This window comes from Mastigoproctus giganteus, chromosome 4, assembly GCF_048544385.1.
Source record: "Mastigoproctus giganteus isolate SK-2022 chromosome 4, ASM4854438v1, whole genome shotgun sequence".
NCBI lineage: Eukaryota > Metazoa > Arthropoda > Arachnida > Uropygi > Thelyphonidae > Mastigoproctus > Mastigoproctus giganteus.
Window position 1 is genome coordinate 79332280 of NC_143578.1, and position 22063 is coordinate 79354342.

The 22063-nt window shown below is 36.1% G+C and overlaps 1 protein-coding gene across 1 annotated transcript in view; it reads right to left on the reverse strand.

Moving 5' to 3' along the window:
• LOC150086860 (uncharacterized) overlaps positions 1-22063 on the reverse strand; it is a 414998-nt gene that overhangs the window by 202604 nt on the left and 190331 nt on the right. Inside the window, exon 5 of the mRNA XM_090372302.1 lies at positions 17108-17245. Coding sequence (XP_090228428.1) covers positions 17108-17245 — 138 coding nt within the window. The remainder of the gene's footprint in view (positions 1-17107; positions 17246-22063) is intronic.

Here is a 22063-nt window from a genome sequence, read left to right on the forward strand (position 1 = left end):
GTATTTCAATATAAAGTCTGGTGAAGTCGTCTCTTCTTTTTCTTGGCATGCAGTCTTTGTAGCATTGAATTCCACCTTTTAAAATTTGCCGTATCTTGATGCTATGTTCAACATCCGGATCACCTCGCAGGCCAAATCAACCCCCCGAAAAACTTTCTCGAATTCTTCTGTTGAAAATTCTTTTTGGTGCCACTTCAGTGTTATCCACTTCAGAATTGTGTTCCTCTTCTTCATGTGCAGTTTGCTTGTCAATTTCAAGAAGAGCTGAATCATCTAAGCCATTTGCATATGAGTCAATGCAGTTACATACATTGGCAGTGTCCAAAGTTTTGAATCCCAAGTCTTTTACAATCTTCACAATGTCTTCAGCAATTGTCTGAATTTGCAAGTCAAGACCAGTGAAATCATTTGCCAAATGGGGAAAAACATGCTGCCAAACAGAACGCATGTTGTTGGCAGTGATTTCAACCCAAGATGCAAATATATTTTCGATCATATTTAAAGGGGTAAAAATTAAATTGTGAAATTAAAAGTTTGAAAAGCTATTGCATCACCTCGTCAGGATGAAATTAAGAATATTGAACACTGTTGCATGTTGCTGCTGACTGCCCATGGGGAGCTTTTGGCACATGTGCATGTGAGACAATAGAGTTGGCACCGCAGCATATATGCAGAGTACGTATCTGGGCTACTGAATGAGTTTTAATATGTACAGTAAATTTTGGACTTAAACTTAATTGAAAACTGTGATATGGTGAAACCCGTGCTGTTTAAAGCCATGCTAAGTGAGGTATTGCTGTAAAACATTAAAAATTATAAAAAAATAAATATATAAAAAAGAAAAGGGATAACCTACGGTACATGTTACCTTCCTTATACAGACATGTATAGCATCTTCTGTACAGCAGTTCTGGAACATTAGTTTAGCTCCATCATTGTGCTCTGTGATGATACAAGATTCTGTAGAATGGCCAGAAATATGTGTAGTATTGTGTTTGTGTAGTCTGTGTGTTGTTTCCCCAGTCCCTGAGGACTTACCTGGTGCCTGTCTACACCATGAGGGATGCCTCCGTAGACAGGTGGGCAGGAGTGCCAGTGTGTAGCACATGCTTCTTGATTAGACCAGGGTTCGGGCCCATGACCACCAAATACAGAGGATGCGGAAAGGTCAGGGAATGACCACCACATATCCCCGGAGCAATGTGGCCTTATTTGCTAATGCTCCTAAAACCAAATAACAACAACAACAACAACACCACCATGAGGAGGTGGGCACAACTACACATGTTCCCAGTCGCGTGGAGGTGGATCATTGCAATCTTTGTCTGCCCCAGGAAGGGCGAAGCCCTGCACCCACTGTACCAGTGAGTACAGGACTTCGTGGAGGAGTTCACCGTACCAGTGAGTGAGCACTATACCAGTGAGTGCCAATAAAATCCTGTACCCATAGCTGCCCAAGCTGAAAGTACCAGCAAGAAAAAATGAAATAAAATAAATGAATAAATAAATAATATATATACACACAGGGTGATTCACTACCAGTGAGGCGCCTCCGTAGCCAGGTGGGAAGGAGCAACAGTGCGTAGCACACGCTTCTTGATTAGACCGGGGTTCGAACCCATCACCACCAAATACGGAGGATGCGGAAAGGTCAGGGAATGACCACCGCATATTCCGAAGCAATATGGCCTTAGTTGCTAATGCTCCTAAAAACAAAAAAAAAAAAAAAAAAATCACTACCAGTGTGACACACTTGCAGGAGGTGTATGGGGCACAAAGACGAATCGGAATCACATAGCATTGCAGGGTCCGAAATGCCTTCGTCATGCGGTAGAGCACGTTGAACGGGAGGTCGCGTGAACAGCGATCCCGCTGGAAGTCAGCATTTGCGAACCGTTTCTGTTGAAGAAACCAAGTAGCAAAAGTCCTCCGGAGTGGATAATCCGCAGGTTCCAATGATTGGACACGTTGCAGATGGTATGAACTCATTTGGTTTGTTGACAGTATCCTCCATACAGTGGATTGGGAAATACCCAATCGTTGGCCTATCGCTTGAGTACTCGTACTCGAGTTGCCTTCTGCAAGATGTAGGACATTCTCCTCATTGACTGGCGTCCTCGTCGTTTGCTCTCGATTCATAGTACCTCTCGTGAAACAACCAGTCTCACGTAACCTTCTGTGCACACGTGCGAAAATCGTATGATGAGGAGTATGCCTGTGCGGGAAATGTTCCTGGTACAAGCGCAGAGCGGTGCGCCCATTTCAGTCCGCAGCTCCATATGCGAGGTGCATGTAGGCCAGTTCAACGCTTGAATACTCGTCCATCCTACTGCCTCGGGAACCAGTTCGCAAATGCTGACTTCCAGTGGGATCGCTGTTCACGCGACCTCCCGTTCAACATCCTCTACCGCATGACGAAGGCATTTCAGACTCTGCAATGCTATGTGATTCTGATTTATCTTTGTGCTCCCTACACCTCCTGCAAGTTTGTCGCACTGGTAGTGAATCAGCCTGTATATAAAATCATATGTGAAACATTTGATAAAAATGTAAAAAATTAGAGAAATAGAAAAAGAGTACTGTATTAACTATTTTTTTTCTCTTTATTATAATTTATGTGTTTAATTATAGGGTAGGTACAGCAATGAAGTCCAACTTAGGTTACCTAAATACTTGGCCCTATGGCCTTATAGGTATATTTTTCATCCCTAATACTTATATTCCAAATTCTTATTAAATTTCATCTGTTGTATGATTACCTTGGTATTCAGTTCAATAAATAATGTATTATATGTTTTACAGACTGATGTAATGTTCAATCAATATTTTGATGGCATTAATCTGTTCTGATACAGGAATTTAGGTATCCAGTGTACGTAAGGAAATTTAGTATTAAGGCTATTTAATTTTAACTTTTTGCTCATGGCCGGTAGTTTCTTAATGATAATGCTACTATTAGATGTCTCAATTTTATAGGTGGTACTATTATCCAGTTCATTTGATAAAGTGGAGGTATAGACTTTTTTGCATATACTATAATTATTGGCTGTTTATCAATGGTAGTAATTATAAACTTAGATTGTAAATCTAGTAACTGTTGTTTGATTAAGCATAAATCAAATATTCTGGCTGGTTTAATACTTTTGAACATGTAACCTATTTGCTTTTCTAAAGCTTCATAGGTAAGTGCAATCCACATTTGGAAGGCCTCCAATGGTGTATTATACTTGTATGCCAGTTTTAAACTAAATTGTATGAAGTCTGTTCTCATTTGTTTTTTAATTAGATTTAAGATATTTTTTGTACATGGTCTAAATTTTAATCCACAAGATAACATTTTTCTTAATTCAGAGTGAGGAACTATTGCTAAATCTCTAGTTATATAATATGCTTATGGTGCTCATCTAAAAATGCTTGATATTTGGGGAAATAACATGAGCATTCTGCTTCATAATCACTATTGATTAGATTATTACCCAGTTTTTTTGTAATTGCAGACAGCTAGTCCTATTGGTTTAGTGTAACTGAAACGTATACTGATACAATAGGCAGAGCAAAATTAAATATATATATATATATATATATATATATATATATATATATAGGTAACCCTTCCTTATATAGGTAACTATCCAGCGCTGACCTTTGTATTCACCCGGGTTGTCAGCCTCAATTACATGACAGTAACTTATTCCTATAATTAACAACTCGCTGGCTAAAAGAACTTCCTACAATCCAGTCTAAAACTCCTTCTCCGTAATTTAAATTTACAGTCCCTGGTTCTGGAATCGTTTATAACAATGAAAATTTCACTTTCATTCATTTTAAGCTGCCCCCCTCAAAGAGCCTTATAGACCTCAATCAGGTCTCTTCTATGGTGCTTGGTTGCCAAACTCTGTTGCCCACATATTCGAAGTCTTTTCCATTAAGATGCCCTTTTACAGATCTCATCCGACGGGATCTCCGTCTCTAGATCCTTTCAAAAAGCTCAGTCTCTTTTTTTTTTTTTTTTGTATGATCTCCACACTTGGACAAAGTATCCCAAGTGGGGCCTTACATTACCTTACACAATGGGATTATGCCCTTCCTATCTCTACAAGTTATTGTTCCAAAAATCACCCAGCAGGGCATGGACTTTGTGCCCACCTGCCTACATTGGTCCAAGAACTTCATATCTGCCTATATCATAACTCTTAGATCCCTTTCTTCCAATACTATTTTTAATTCAGCCCCACCAAGTGCATAAGTTATTGGGGTTGCTTATCTCAAAGTGTAATTTTCTCATAGAGTGTGTTCGCTGTCTCTGGACCCTTTTAAGCCTTGCAATTTGCTCCATTAAAACATAGCCTCCACTTTTGCGATCATCCTTTAAGCTTATCCAAGTCATCCTGAAGGAGCACGCTATTCATTAACCATTCTCCCAATCTTCAAATGTGAAAATTTTGACATCACACCCACTATCCCTTCATCATTTATAAAATCAGAAACAGTGTTCCCAGAAACGATCCTTGGGGAACCTCACCTCCACCGTTCTAACGTTAGATCAGTGGTTTTCAACCGGGGTGCCGCAAAAATATTCCAGGGTCCCACGTAATTTGGGTTCAAGTTACTTAAACTTATTATTTTTTTTTTATTTATGTTTATTTCATTATAAAACGGTGTACAGTATCTTTTTAATTTTGTGGTGATTTATAACTGATGTTTACTTAGTACCTCTATATAAAGAATAAAATTATTATATACTGTATATATATATAATAAAAGAATAATATTAAGAAGCTAAGTAATCATAGGGTTTGGAGAGTGCGAATATAAAGATAGTGTTGATTACGGATCTCATACACACACACAGAATCGGATGTAACAGGCAGAAAATTGAGTAGATTAAGGAGGGGTGCTGTAAAATAAAATAAATTACTTAGGGGTGCCATTATTAAAAAAAAAGGTTGAAAACCACTGCGTTAGACCAATCTGAAGAGTAATCATTAATCACGGCAAACCTCTGCCACCTGCACTGCAACCACCCTCTGCAATCCATCTTAAAATGTCACTTGTAATTTCAACATGCTCCTTATACAGTAACTTCTCATAAGTGACTGGGGCAAATGATTTGATACAGTCCGAATAAAAAATGTTGAAATTATTTCCTACATCCAAAAGTAACTGTGTTGTGTCAAAACAGCTAATCAGGTTAGTTAAACATGATTTTCCCTTAACAAAACCATGTTATGGATTTCAGCTTTTCATTTCTATCTAAATGTCCCTGTATTGAATTCTTTATCACTGCCTCCATAATTTTCTCCATAATTTTCACTGAAGCAAGACTAACCAGTCTATACTTAACCACTTCTCATTAATTAAAACTGTCTTTATGTGGTGATACACTGTGACTTCTCCTATCCAGAAGAATCTCTCCCAAATCCAGTGATGCTCTCATAAATAACCATAATAGTTCAATGCACTCTCTCACCACCTCCTTCAAAATTCCTGGGTATATGCCACAACTCCAAGAGCCTTACTTGCCTTTAAGCCCGAAAGTTTTTCTAATAACCAATTATCTGTAATTTCAATATCACTGAATTATGCAAAGATTCTCAAACTTCCATTTCTACCAGGAAACAACAGAATCTTATAATAAGATTGTGAAAACCCTAAAAAGTGAGAGGAAGGAATAAGTAATAGACTTGTAAGCTTAACCTCTGGTCTAGAGCGAATAGTATAGTCCGTACTTAAAGAAGTATTGCATGATTATCTTCACAGGAATGGAGTTATAAGGAAATCACAGCATGGATTAGTTAAGAGAAGATCTGATCTGACCAACTGATTAGCTATTATGATATGCTAACAAAGGAACGAGACGCAGAAAATAATTCTGACATCATATACTTGAATTTCAGTAAAGCTTTTGATATTGTTCCACACGACAGATTGCTGTACAAATTGGGAAAGTTAATGCTGTTGATAAAGGGATAGTTGAATGGCAGAAGATATTGGGTGGTTAAAAATGGGCACTATATTAGTGCAGCCCATCTGGGTTTGGTGCTGGGATACTTACTGTTTTCAGTATTTGAGCTGTTCAGAGGTAAAGTGGTATAAGTCAAGAAAAAACGATTTCTGACTTATACCATATTTTGATACTACTAGGTGAAATGTGTTCACAGGCAAAGTGGTATAAGTGTATAACTTTTACATTAACCGTATGGCAGCAGCACTTGTCAAAGAGCCTGATCAGAATCACAGAGTATCGTCAGAGGTACAGTGTTAGAAGTCAGTGTTAGCTGTCAAGACATGTGTGTGATTACAGATTGTGTTCCGTGAACAAACTTTGTTTGAATGTCTTTTATTGACATTTCTTGAAGAATTATGGCTGGTGAAGAAGAAATATTATATGTACAAGGTAAGTACATTATAATAAGCTTAAGACTATGTTCTGATTTCATAACCTATAAAAACATGTTTGCTGGTCGGAATTAGTATCCTGAAAACTATATTAACTACATGAAGTTGACATTACATGAATTTAAAGTTTTTGTTTGTTTTCACATGTAGACAATGACAATGGTACTCTACAATTGAAAAAAACAAAGAAACATAGAAGAAATCTTGAGAGTCATAAATCTACAGAAAGAAAAAAGAAGAGAAATATGGGTGAAGAGTATGTCACCAGAAATAACAGAACTGTGAAAGGTAAGGTTTTTACCAACAAAGGCTGTGGTTGTCAACAAAAATGCCTCCAAAAAATAATGTTTGATGATAGGCAACTAAGTTTTAATAACTTTTGGCAGACTGGCAATTATTCTAGACAGAATGCTTACTTAAGTGGACTAGTCCAGCGAATGCAAGTTAGAAGTCATTGTCCTAGATCCGGAGAGAAGGAGCCCAAGCAAGTTTCTTACAAATATAATTTGAATATTAAAAACAAGACCATATAAGTTTGTAAGTCATTCTTCTTAGACACATTTCAAATATCCTATGGACGTTTGGCCCATTTGTTAAAAAACAAGAGGAAGAGGGTAAGGAACCTAGTGAAGAGTTAAGGGGCAAAGGACCACCTTCTAAAAAATTTCAGAAGCCTTGAAAGAAACAGTTAGAGAACACATCCAAAAATTTCCAACTTATGTAGCCACTACACTAGACAACAACCCAAATAGAAAATATTTGAGTGCAGACGTAAACATAAAAAAAAAATGTACAAACTGTTTGTTTTAGAAACGACAGGCAGTGACGGATTTAGCACTTGAGAGGCCCCCAGGCGCAATTCAATTTTGAGCCCCCCTAAATATTTTCGGTACCGCTACAGTGTGCATTCTATGTGCACGTTTTTACTATAGCACGCGCTCTAGATTTGGTGTTGCGGTTTTAATCATTTTGGTTGCACAATTCTTTCATATATATTTTAACTGAAAAAAATGACACAACTACCATCCCTCCCAAATCTAACATTAATACATAAAATCTAGCATTAATGATAATATGTATTCTACTTCAGATTCACTTAGTTTGCATAGATATTTCATATAATATGTGGGGATATTCGCATAAGAGTTTACTAACTTCTCATATTAAATTATAGTTTTATTCAGTAACGTTTATAAAGATGAGTGTAAAAATTTTAAATGAAACTATTTTATTTTTTTTTTTTTTTGAGACCTGAGATTTGAGGCCCCCTCAATTTAAGAGGCCCCAGATGCGTGCCTTGCCTGTGCGGCCGCCACTGACGACAGGCAACAATTAGCAGTAAAAAGAACATGTTTATAGGTATATATTCAACTAAGTTTAATTTATCTTTTACTGCTCCTAAGAAGGATATGTGTCAAACGTGTGACGCCATGAAAATAAAGATTGTTGCATCTGAAAATGATGAAGAAAAAAGGCAATTTCAAGCACATCATGAATTGCAATTACGCAAAGCCGACAAAGCACGTGAAATGCTGAAGAAGGCTACTGATGCTTGCAAGAATGATAACAATATCTTAGCTTTTACATTTGATCTTGAAAAGGCACTGGCCTTTCCTAAGTTATCCACTTCAGTTGCCTATTACAAGAGAAATATGTACACATATAATCTTGGTTGTCACAATTTACATAATGGGGAGGGCCACATGTATGTATGGGATGAGGCTGAAGGCAAAAAAGGAAGCCAAGAAATTGCAGCTTGTCTTGTGAAACACATCAAACAATTTGGCAATGAAAAAAATCACTGCATCATGTTTAGTGACTCGTGTAGAGGACAAAATCAGAACTGGAAACTGACACTTAGCCTTCTGAAGCTACTACACAGTACAGATAACTCCAGACTCTAGACCACCTATTTATGGTAAGTGGCCATTCTTTTTTGCCGAATGATCGTGATTTTGCTATTATTGAATCCTCATCAAAACCCAAGATGATTTTCACTGCAGCAGGTTGGTATGAAACAATAAAAGGTGCCAAGAAGAAATATCCATTTCATGCACATAAAATGGATAGGACAGATTTTCTATCCACTGAGCCATTATTAAACCATGTAGTCAAAAAGAAAATTAGCACCCAAAATGACAATGTCAACTGGTTAAAATTTCAATGGATCAGGCTTACAAAAAACACTCCTTATGTTACCCAGTATAAAGAAACTTTAAATGAAATTGAAGGATTCAAAACTATCAACATTGAACCATCTCTTTCATATCATAGAAGTAGACCCCCAAAAAGTGAGAGAAGCTTGTGAGTTGTGAGAAGTGGAACAGCCAATATTATACAAGGAACCAATTCCTGTATCAGCTGCAAAGAAATGGGATATGCTGAGTCTACTTTGGTACATCCCACCAATCCACCACAGTGTTTTTCACTTACTTACTGCTAATGTCGCTACTACTGGTGCAACACAAGATGAAGCAATACCAGATGATGATGAAGCAGAAGAACAAGAGGGTGAGAGGAATTGAACATTCTTCATGGTTTTAACTTTAACTTTTTTTTAACATGGTTTAAAAAGACTGAAAGCCAAGTTTTTATGTATTTATACCTGTTTCTGGCTAAAAAATTAATAAAACATTTAAAATTTTAAGTTTGAGTTTTTTAATACAAGTTTCATTTTTCAAAAGCTGAAATGCAAAACTCTTTCTCCTGTGAAATTATGAGAAAGTGACTTATACGACTTTACCTCTGAACAGCTCATTTATTGATGATACTGATGAAGTTGAATCAAGCTTATTGTCTAAGTTTGCAAATGATGTAAAGGTTGGCATGGGGGTTAATGACATTAGTCAAGACAAACTACTGCACCATGACCTAGAAAAATTAGGCAAATAGGCTGAGAAGGGGCAATTGAAATTTAATATTGAAAAGATGCAAGGTACTACATATGAGCAGCAGTAATTAGACTTGCTAGGACAGCTCGTGGATTTTTGCCAATGATAAACAGGAATTTTGCTAGTGCGGATAAGGAGGGATCATACCATTGTGTACAGCAGTGGTTAGATCACATTTTGAGTACTGCATACAGGTCTGGAAACATCATTTTAAGAAGGATGTGGATTTCTTCGAACAAGTACAGAGAAGAGCAACCAGATTAGTAAAGGACACAGAAGGGTACTCTTACCATGAATGATATCAGTTCTGTAAATTGCAGTGGAAACTAGCTACCTGCAAGGAGATTTCATTGATGTTTTTAAGGCTTCAAATGAATTGAGTAAACTGAATGCACATGGTATTCTTTCTCAGACAACACACATACATAAATTTAAACTGAAAAAATATTATTGCAGGATAGATATGCAAAAATTGCTTTCAACCAGAGAGTAGTAATTGACTGTTGGAACAAACGTCCATTTGGCGTTATGGAAGTGGGCAGTTTGAATAAAGCCAAGTAAGAGAGTTAGACAGATTACACTGGTCAGCAACAATTTCCTCCCTGAAATAATTTGGACAGATTCTTGTAGGAAAAATGTTAAAATATTTGATATGTGCTTAAAAATATCTCATTACCCTCAGATTTCAAATATTGTAGGTTAATGACCGAAACCCAAGACCATAGTTGGTTTAATCATCTTTTCCATTATTTTTATCTATTTTTTTATTTATTTTTTTATAGAACTATTCAGGAGATTTCTACAACATTTGAGAATGTTCTGGAACGTTCTAAAATATTTTAATTTGCGGAAGAAAGGTCGGAATGTTCTAGAAAATTTGACAGTTTTCTAGAAACCTCTGTGTTGCTATATATATGAGTGGGCCCAAGCAAGCATTTTCGTATTTCAAAAAGTGAACATGTGTTTTAGTGAATTAGTTTTGTAAACAAGTGTTGTGTGAATAAGTGTAAATTGTGAACTGTGTTTAAATTAGAAATAAAAAAAATCTACAATTTCTTAATTGTGCTTTTATTTGCAAATATCTCAACCATACATGAAATGTGTTGCATTCTTGTGAAAATAAGCCTGATAGCTTTTGCTACATTTGCTGAGACGTGGGATTAAAATCACAACGGAAGCCATTGTCACAACTTATGAGAAAAGCCTATGAACTCTGTTTTGGATGTAAGGTTGGCGATCAAGATAAAATATTGGCTCCAAAGATGTCCTGGACATTAACAGGCTGGTTTAGAGTTAGTCATAAATCAGTGCCTTTTGCCGTTCCAATGATATGGCGGGATCCCCGAGACCACATAAATCATTGTTACTTTTGCATGACCGATATTTCTGGGGTTCTCTAAGGCTGGTTCCTCATGATGATACAATGTCAGTGCCAAAGACACCAGAAACTTATGAACTTCACTCTGATTCAAGATCGGTAAAGAAGTCTCCAGAAGATGCAGAACCCAGAACAAGTACAGATCCAGACTTTTCAATTCTTGATGCTGCAAAGACGCATCTAATCTAAAGATGCACTCAGGCAGAATCAAGCGATTTGATCAGAACCAAAGCTCAGTTATGAGGATCGTGGCTTCAGCAGTGCAATTTTCTTGGTCCACATCATGCTGCATTGCACATTACACTAGGTTTTATAAAAATATTTGTGAAAGCAATGGACAAAAAAAGGAGAATTTTATGTTTGAGGCAAAAGTTTCCTCGAATCAGTGAGGCCAAGATAAAAGACAGAATTTTCATATATCCTCAAATCAAATTGCTATTCCAAGATGAGGAATTCACTTAAAAATTAAAGGCTGTAGAAATAAGAGTCTGGGGGATATTCGAAAATGTCTGCCGGAACATTTTAGGCAATGAGAAATCACAAAATTGCAGTGAAATTGTGAATAGGTCAATTTCAGCATACAGAGAGTTGGGATGCAACATGTTGTTAAAATTCCCCTTAAAACCTTGAGAGCAGTCTTCGATGAACACGGTGAAAGGTTTCACCAAGATTAGCATTATTACAGGCCTATGATGCAAGAAAGCAAGCTTATACATCAGCCAAAAAAAAAAAACTTCCCATTTCACCCATTCGTTGACTTCAAATGTTTGTCTAGGTCTGCCTTCAACTTATTTAAGTTGTTGACCTCCAATACAAAAGATGGAAGTGTGTTCCAACTATCAATCACCTGCTGGCTAAAGGCAAATATCCACACATCTATTCTACAATTTTAATTTATGTCCTCTCAGGTGAGTAATCTGAGTTCGGAAGAATCCCATCAACATTGAGCTTGCTCAAACCATTCAAGGCCTTATACACTTCAATTAGATCACCTCTCACGGTGCCTAGTCTCCAGAAGCTACAATTTGCAGAACTTGAGCCTTTTTTGGTAACAGCAGCCCTCTGTTCCCCCTTACCAATATCATTGCCCTTCTCTGTATTCATTCCAGCAGCTCTACATCATTCCTAAAATGAGGCCTCCAGACCTGTATACAGTACTCAGGGTGTAGCCTGACCACTTCCTTATCCCTCCTAGCAAAATTCCTGTATATCATTGACAAGACACCATGAGCTACCCTTGCAGCCTATTTGCACTGCTCAGAAAACTTTATATCTGACTGCACAATTACCCCCAGGCCCTTTTCATTTCTCAAATGGATAAAAAGATGCCAGAGAAAATGGGATCTAAATATGTTGGCAGAATACTGTTGGAATCTCGTATGAGAGACCCCAATGGACGATTATAAAATGCAAAAAAAGGACAAAATAAGTGTTTTGTTATCAGATAATCATTTTTGTAAATAGAATAAGGTTAATACACCCATTACTTAATATTTGGTACTTTGGTACTGTATGTAGCATTTTCTTAAAATATATAAAATTGTTTTTACAGGAAACTTAGTTTTTGACTTTAATCCCTTCTTCCTTAAAACTGGTAGGTGTTACAGCAATATGGTTGTCATATTTGAATTCAGCAACATAATCTACAAGAATCACCTTAAATTTTAACAGAGAGCAAAATTGTTATTATTTTTTTTTTTTTTACTGACCAGTGTAATTGAAATTACATTTTAAAACTAATATTTTTCTTCTTCTTGGATTTCTCCGTTGTATCAACAGTTATCCTCAGCATAACTTTTTTTTTATAACTAATTTTAGTTTTAACTTTTTTTTTTTTAACTAGTATAAAAAGTAAAATAGGCGAAACAAGGAAATGAAAAAAGATAAATTTTATGAAATACATGAAGCACTGCACATAATTACAACACTTTTATATTAACTTTTAAACTAATGAATCAAAGAACAGGTCACTTGAAAAAAAGCCGTGAATTAGGGTTGAATTTGAAAGTGTCTGCAATTCTGCCCAGGCACGATAGGAGGGAGTATATGATGAGAGCCTTGTCGATCAATTCAGCCCTGGAAAGATTGTGCAAGACTCAAGGGGTACAATTTTTTTCAGCCTGGTCTGTACTTGGTAACAGGAGAGACTGATTCTACAGTGTTAGAATCAGTCGGAACTACAGTGTTAGAATCAGACTGATTCTACAATTAGAATGGGTCGGAAAACTGCTAGCTTTGGCGGATACAAGTACTAATAGATTAACAGTAGCCATTGGCAGAGGTGAAAGTGATTCTTGAACTGCTTCTATTGGAATGAGCAGCGGCCTGGAAAACAAGATGCAGGGTATTTCAGAGACTGCTGGAAGTCATTGCGGTAGAATTAAACAGATGGGTTGTGCTAGGTAGCTAAGAATAGGAACAGGTGCATGTATACTTGCGTGTACACCAATGCTAGGAGTTTGGTAAATAAATTTGATGAATTTGAGGTACTGCTCAAAACATCAAAGGCAGATAATGTTGGGATATCAGAGACATGGTGTCACACAGATAGAAGGAATTTGGGGAGTACAATGTGTACAGAAAGGATAGACAGGATAGGAAGGGAGGAGGGGTTATGCTATTAGTTAAGAAACACACAAAATCCCATGAAGTGAAGCCAGTCGACATCGCTAGACAGTGCAGTGTTGAGTCAGTTTGGTGGGACATAAGCATTGGGAGATCAAAATTGAGAGTAGGAGTGTGCTATAGGCCTAATGACTGATGAGTATAATAAGAAACTGTACAGGGAAATAGAGTGGGCCAGTAAATCGGAGAGTCTTATAATGGGGGATTTTAATTTCCCAGATATTGACTAGAATTTGTGGGTTGGTCACTCACACACACTAGCAGGGCTTTTGTGGATTTATTGGATGATTATTTTCTATATCAGCATGTTTGGGAGGCAACTAGAGGGAGTAATACTCTTGATCTGATTATCAGTAGTGATTCTTCATGCATTAAGAATCTGCAGATAAGGGAACCACTAGGTGGCAGTGATCACAGTGTGCTGAAGTGGGATTTACTCAAAGAGGTAACTACCATCAGGGGTAAACGGAAGGGTTTTTGCTTTCGTAAAGGTGACTACGATGGTCTGAGACAGTATTTAAACTCTATACGGTGGAACCAACTGATGATGTTACCAACAGCAAATTCAAAATGGGAAGCATTCAAAGAATTTATCTTGGAAGCTACTAAACTTTACATACCAACTAAGAAATATTGTTCAAGGTTTAGGCCTAAATGGATGTCAGATGAACTAATGAGACATATGGCAGAGAAGAAAAATGCATGGGATACATATAAATTAATGGGTGACACGGAAGCCTATGATAGATATAAACTGGTCTGTAACCGAGTCACAAAGGAGATTAGGCAGGCAAAGAGAGATTATGAGAAATTCTTGGCAAAGGAGTCAAAGAAAAACAGAAAAGAGTTCTTTACCTATGTAAACTCTAGAAGGAAAGGGATGAATCGTATTGGTGCACTGTATATTGATGGTTCAACTGTTGATGATCCTGCTCAGGTGGCTAACAAACTAAACGGGTATTTTGCATCTACATACACACATGAGGAATTATTCAGGAAGGAGAATGCCAGAGGTGAAATAAACTCTGGCAGTGAGCTAGATGATTTTTAAATAACTGAGAGGAGAGTGGAGGAGAAATTGTTGAGGATAAACATAAAAAAGGCACTTGGGGTGGATGGGATTATCCAGTTATATTAAAGGAGGCAGCAAAGGAAGTAAGCAAACCCTTAGCCATAATTATGAGAGCTTCTTTGGACTCAAGAGAGGTACCCATAGACTGGAGATGTGCAAATGTGACCCCAATTCACAAAGGAGGATCAAAGGCTGACACAAGTAATTATAGACCTGTGAGTTTAACTTCTGTTCCAGGAAAATTAATGGAGGCACTGGTTAAAGAAGCATTGCAGGATCATCTAGACAAGACTTCAGTTATAGCTCAGACACCGCATGGTTTTGTTAAGGGAAAGTCTTGCCTGATCAACTTGATTGGATACTATGATGCAGTCACAAAAGAACTGGATGCAAGGAATAACTTTGATATTATATATTTGGATCTTAGAAAGGTTTTTGATACTGTTGCACATGGAAGACTGCTGCACAAATTGGAGCAGTGTGGCATTGAAGGCAAATTGCTGCTATGGATAAAGGGGTGGTTGAGGAGGAGAAAACAGAGAGTGGTAATCGATGGACACTGCTCATCGTGGACTAATGTTATTAGTGGAGTCCCTCAGGGTTCGGTGTTCGGTCCATCGTTGTTTTCTGTATTTATAAATGATATTGATGAAGGTATATCAAGCTTAATGTTCAAGTTGGCAGATGTTACAAAGGTTGGCAGGGCTGTTAAGGACACTACTGACAGTATGTTGCTGCAACAGGATCTGGAAAGGTTGAGGAGATGGGCTGAGAGTTGGCCAATGAAGTTTAACATTGACAAATGTAAAGTACTACATATGGGAAACAGTAAACCCCGAGTAACGTATCAACTCTGTGGTACTACACTGACAATGGTAGAGAATGAAAAGGATCTGGGGGTAAATGTCAGGGAGTTCCTGTATATACATAAATATACACACACACACACACACACACACACACACACACACACACACACACACACACACACACACACACACACTGATGTTCAAAGAAAATGCATCACCCATTAAAATTGTAATTGTCGTCCAAATAACGTAAGTATATAGCCATATTTCTCACAGATTGCATCATATAAGATTGACCTGCATAGGTGATGACGTAATGTTGTGTCCCCTGTTACTTTCAGCTACATAAGCATGCTCTGAAAGAGTTGCAGTCATTCCTTGCTTGTGTTAGGATGGCGATTACGTGCAGTTGATGCCATGAAGAAAGAGTGCTATTGTTGCTTTATGTGAGGAAGAATGTTCTTCCCATCACATTGCTTATAGAGTGTCTTGTAATCAGTCAATAGTGAGTAGATTTCTTTCCAAACTCAAGAATAATGGTTCTGCTGGTAGGAAAAAAGGAACCGGATGCAAACGAGTCTCTTTGCCAAAACAGGACCCCATTTTGAAGTGCTTATGCCTTAAAAACCGTAAAGTTTCTTCATCTGAGCTAAAAAGAGAATGGGAAGAACATACAGAAGTGGTAGCAAGTACAGTAAGAGTCAGAAGACGCCTCTTCAAAAATGGACTTGTAGCCTGTCATCCTTGGAAGCGCCTCCTCACACAAAAAATTAAAAAGGCCTGATTAATTTGGTGTAAGGAGCATGATCAAATGGACCTGCAAGCAGTGAAGTCAGTTATTTTCTCGGATGAGAAGAAATTCAACCTGCATGGCTCTGAGGGGAGACAAACGATTCGCCGTAGACGTGGTGAAGAATAGCATCCAGACTGTATGGTGTCTACAGTGAAATTCCGTACGAACCAAATGATATGGGGGGGCATTTCGTAGGTCACTTGCAGTTTATAAAAGGTTCTGTAAATTCCAGTGGATACCTGGGTATATTGGAAGGCAAACTGCTGCCAACCATTAGAGACAATTTCAACCTGCCAAATAACTGCATCTTTCAATATGGCTCCGCTTCTTCTAACATTGACAAATGTAAAGTGAAAAAAAATGGTGAGAAGAACGGTCCATTACAACTCTTGATGGCCAGGAAACAGCCCTGACCTGAATCCTATAGAGAACTGTTGGTGTCATGTGGAATCTGCACTTCATGAACTTCAGGAAGCCATAATCATGTTTAAAACCACAAACTATCAGTTGATTATCTTCAGAAATTGATCTTGTCAATGCCTCAATGGTGTGCTGCTGTCGTCAGGCCAGAGGCGGTTCAATTAAATATTAAGTTTGCACCTGGTGAACTTTTCATTTTTTTTCCATTTAAAATGATAAAGAAAACTGAGGGCTTCTGATAACATTTCAGCCATAATTGTTGTGTTTACCAAAACTGTTATATAAAGGTTTCAAATGCTCATTTTGAAATATTTTGAGAGCACTTGTCAAATATTACTTAGCTTTGCCTTAACTATTAATAAATATCTTTTGTTTATGTGATGCTAGTCATTAATGTAACATACCATTGCAAAAAAGAGTTAGAAATGTGAAATTCCTAGGTGATGCACTTTCTTTGAACACCAGTGTATATAACTTTTAAAAATTTAGTGTTTTTTTTTTCTACTTTTAGTATAATAATAAATTGAAATAATACTTGAAAAATTTTACCTTTTTTAAAATTATATTAAACTAAACTAAAATTAACTTCATCAAGTTTCTAAAAAAATAATTAATATTTTAATTACACAAATCCAAACACGTAAACACAGGTACTTTTCTTTATCCACATATTATTGAAATTAATATAAAACATAAATGGAAAGAAAAAAGAATACTTACAGTTCTTGTAATTTACTGGAATTTGGAAAGGTACCAACAGGAATATCTACAATGCGATTATAATTAAGGTCTAAAATTCTGAGGTTTGGGTACTTTTCTAGTGTAGACAAAATAATGCTAAAGATCTCGTTGTTATGCCTAAGAAAGAATAAAAATAATAAATATAGAATTAGAGTGATTAATGGCTTTCTAGATATGTTCCAAAATGTCTCACAATTAAGAAAATTAAATGCAATAATGAAAATTAAATTAAATTACTTTTACAATTAAATACAAAATAAATAACTAAATACAATTATTTCTTGAACAATAATGTGCACTACAGAAGTGTACACAGTACAGAAAAATTTCAATTATCTGCTGTTCTACAAACTAGACAGCTCATGCAACTGCAAAATTTCAAAGAATTAGTGCATAACTTGTTAGAAAAGATTGGATAAAATAATGTTAAAAAAGAAAAAAAGAAAGTGCAGCTGAATTTTTGCAAAATTTATTTTTCTGAAATTGTTTTTGAGAAATTGAAAATTTATTTTAAAGTTAATTAATACTTATCACATCTCGCTGCATTTGTTATTCACAATTCACCTGAAGAGGCCTTCATGGATTGCACAGCTGATATAATCACTGTCCTTCCCACAGAGTGTCAACTCCCATAGATGATAACGTTAATTCCGGTTACACGTTAAAACGTACAGAAAGTGACACCATCAATTTCGGACCTAAGAAACAGGCTGGTGCATTGCAAAGAGTGCATGGAGAATTTTCTACAGCTTTGTAATTGCAATGGACAGTATATCAGTTTACCGATTATTAGTATGAAATATTCACAATTAATTATTGTTCCAATACAAAAAAAAAGGCAGTGTAAAAGATGGAAGAATAATGAAATATAAACATAAGTAAAGATATCGGCAAACTTTTTTTTCTTTTTTTTTTTTTTGGCTGATGCTGCATATTGCTTTCTTGCATCACATGCCACTACTACTACTGCTACTACTTAAATTAATGGTTATGATAGCCATGTAGTAATGCCAAAAGTAGTCATTTCCTTCCTCCTCAGTGCAAACCTCTGTTTTTTGCCCCACTACCTTTTTCTCCCCCCCATCCCCTTATAATTTAAATTCATTTCTCAGGTATACATATGGTAATTTATGTATGTTTTCAGATATTTAATTCTTTTCCTTTTTTTATTTATTACTTTTTCCATGGCATCCTATGAAATGAACACTGCATCATACAGCTGCTAACCATAGCCACTAATAATTAATTTTTTTTTTTTTTTTTTTTGTATACTACACAAAAATACAAAGCATCTGGAATCAATGAAAAATTTGGAATACAATTATGTGACTAAATTTTTGATTGTATTGAAGACTGTGACACAGTGCTTTATTGCTGAGTTAGTTATTTTCTTTAACAAAATTTAGCATTATTTCATTTAGATCACTATTTATTTAAGTTAGCTTTACAACAAAAAAAAAAGGACAAACTTCACACTTTATTATTCAAATTCCTTTTACGAAGTTTCTCATTACGTATGAAAGATTTGAATTATATGTTGTCTTCTGTAAATTGAAATAGTAATATCATCACATGAACTGTCCTGTAATATATATATCAAAAAAGCATACTGATTTTCATAAAATTAAAAGCAAGACTTATGCCCAGTACAAGCAACATAAACAAATAAATTAATAATAATAAATCACTGTGTCACAGCCTTCAATACAATCCTTGATTTCATAAACTGTAAAGATGCTATGATATGCTGTTACTGAGAGATAAGCTTTGCTTCCTTTGCAAATACAAATAACAATATCTTTCTTACAACTCCAGCATCAAAATTCAGATAATTTTGATACTGGAGTTGTAATAAAGATACTGATACAGATTAAGACTCTGAAACTTGCTTGAGACTTTCTTGTGGACAGTTCACTAGACTAAAATAAGTGGCAGCTGTCATTTTCAACAATATCAGAACCTTTTTTTTAAACTATGATGCCAATTCTGAACTTTTTTTATTGTATTTTTTTTTAATAAAAAGGAACAGGTATTTTTCTTATTTACAATAACCTTCAGGTCTGGCTTTCAGAGACATTCTGAAGATTACTTTGGAATGTCTCTGAAAACCAGAAGAAGACACTTTAGAGATTTGGAGTTCACCAGACAATAGAATTCCATCCAATTGAAATGAAATTGTACATTATTTGTGGATTTGTCATGTTTTATGTAGTTCAGAATAGTCAGTTAATGAGTTGATATTGCTTTTATACAACTGATCTCTAATAAAAAAAATCACACAATTTTTCCCTCTAGCTATCACAGCACATGTTTAACATTTCCCAGTTACATGTGTTTAACATATTTCAATTTTTTTTAAAGGGGTTTTGATGCTTGACTAGATCGGTAAGCCAAGTTCACATTTTTCACTTTTTGTTTTAACATAATTTTCAAGAAAGACTGAATAAGCACATTTTGCATATTATCTTTGTGCTTGTGGTTCCCAATCCACTTAAGGTCAATAAAACATGTTTTCTACAAAATTTTCCTTATTTTCATCAACTTCAGAAAAGACGATATTTGATACACATATCATTGTATTTAACAATTCCTTTTATGGCCATTTCAGTACTCTTCACATTAAAATCTTTAAAATACAGCAACAATTTTTCAATATCAAGATCGTTTGAGCCTAATAATAAATTTTTACATGTTTCACAATTGTTGCTCTTTAAAATATTTCTGACTAGGTAACCTGAGACTATCTCCCAGCGAATGTAATGTGCTGTTGTTGAGTTTTGGGTGCATCATTAACTTAGACTATATTACGCTGTTGTGTATATGTCTGTACAAAATGTGTGGTCACGGGCCAATTTACATGTACAAGCTGAAAAACCTGGAATAATTTATGGGGAAATCCCTACGTCTGAGATCAGCTAACTACAGCTCTGACTGAAGGACCTTTTAGAAATTCCTTCAGTCTACGATGGATTCAAAACCAGTCCTCTCCAAATGAGTAGAACAAAAGGCAAAACCAATATAATGCCAAGGAGGATGCGATAATAATACATAGGCCATTTATAATCAAGCCACATGATGTATATCTCTCAATGACATTCCAAATCACGACTGACACTAGCATCAATCAGTCTGTTGTAAGGTAAAAGTTTTAAAATAGGAGCAGGCCAATGGTCAATCACGATTGACTGTTCGGCTGCAGCACATAGAAAGAAAATTTTTCTGGAGCAGGCCAATAGGAGCAGGCCAATGGTCAATCACGATTGACTGTTCGGCTGCAGCACATAGAAAGAAAATTTTTCTGAATAACACCAATGCCAGAAAATTTGATGTATCAATTTAATGTGTTTTAATAATTAAAAATAGAGTAAACTCTTTAAAATCTGCACCCTTGGGGATTGAGAGGTGTTGTATTTTAAAGTTTTCTGAATTTTAGCGAGATAGACCTAGTGGAGAAGCAGATTTCGGAAAAACACATTTCAGTTAATATTAAGATTAATATTAATATTTAGTTAATATTAATACAAATGAACTTATTTACATCTATAAACATTTATATTGACTAAAAGACAGATGGTTAAAATGTACATAACGGTTTCAATTTAGTAAATATAAACAAATGACAATAAACAGTCACAGCAGGTGTTGTCAGAATATCAATGAATACACTTCAGAGAAAAAAACACTTTTGCAAGAGACAATAAGAAAAAAGTTATCCTTGTTGTTGTTGTTCTTAAGGAATAATTATTATAAAGAAGTAGTCATTAGGTTTACAAGATATTTTGCTTTTAATAACGTACTGTAGAGAAACTCAATCAATTCATCGTAGAAATAATGGATAGGGTTCCCATTCTGTCACCACTGTAACTATAGTAGAGAGAAAAACAGTAGGCGGCATAGCCTTCTCTTCTATAGCATTAGTATCAAGTGGGAACTAAGTGAATGATCTTGAGCCGCACGTTTTTCCTCTCTGCATTAGTCATGCACCTGATGAGCTATACGACTAATGTATAAAGGAAGAAAAAAATCTTTGGTTGTGTGAAATTAAATCTATTATTTGTATGTGTCAATAATTTGCTATTTATGGAAGCGAGTAACCACAAATTTAATAAAACACGCATTTTTTTCTCTGTTTCAACTAGATATCCTCATGCTCTCAGCTAACCAACCACTTTGGCCATAATTTGCAAGAGCAGTTTTTACAATGTTTACAACAGCACTTAAAATTATATGACCCCAGGGAAGTTATAAGATGTTTGCAGGCCTCCTTGTCTTTTCATCTGTTGCTGTGGCCAGCAGGATTTAAACTGTATATAAAATGAAATGGTATTAATTCTTACAACAGGACAAACTCTGCCAGATGGCCTCGACAAAGGGTTAACTAGGCATTTGTTTAAAAGATGGGTCTGTTTCACACTAACCAGTACATCATGAAATAGTAGGTGGACTCTAGTAACAACACTCAGAAAAACTGATAGTATTGTACATTGATGTGCAAAATTTAAGGACCAGTTAGGGTTTCACCTCTCGCTTCTCATAGGAGTGGCCTGGATATGGGAAAAGCATACCAAAGGAATCTCGTGAGGTACAGAAATGATAAAGGAAACAACACAGACACAACAACAGAAACAAAACGGAACAGAGAGACTTTATTCAAAAATGGCAACATAGCACTAGCTGCCATGATACAGATGCATCACTGCCAAAGATGGAACAAAGGGAAGAGGTGGACCTCAGTAAGAGATATGGCTACCCCTAATGTCAATGCAGGCTTTGCACCGTCTGTCCATGTTTAGAACAAGTTGATAAGTTCTTGCGGTAACATCATCCATTCCTGTGTCATCGCCATCTTCAGCTGGTTAACATTTTCTGGTGGGTGTGAACGTGCCACTAGGTGTCTCCCCAGAGCGTCCCATGTGTTCGATGCGATTCAGATCG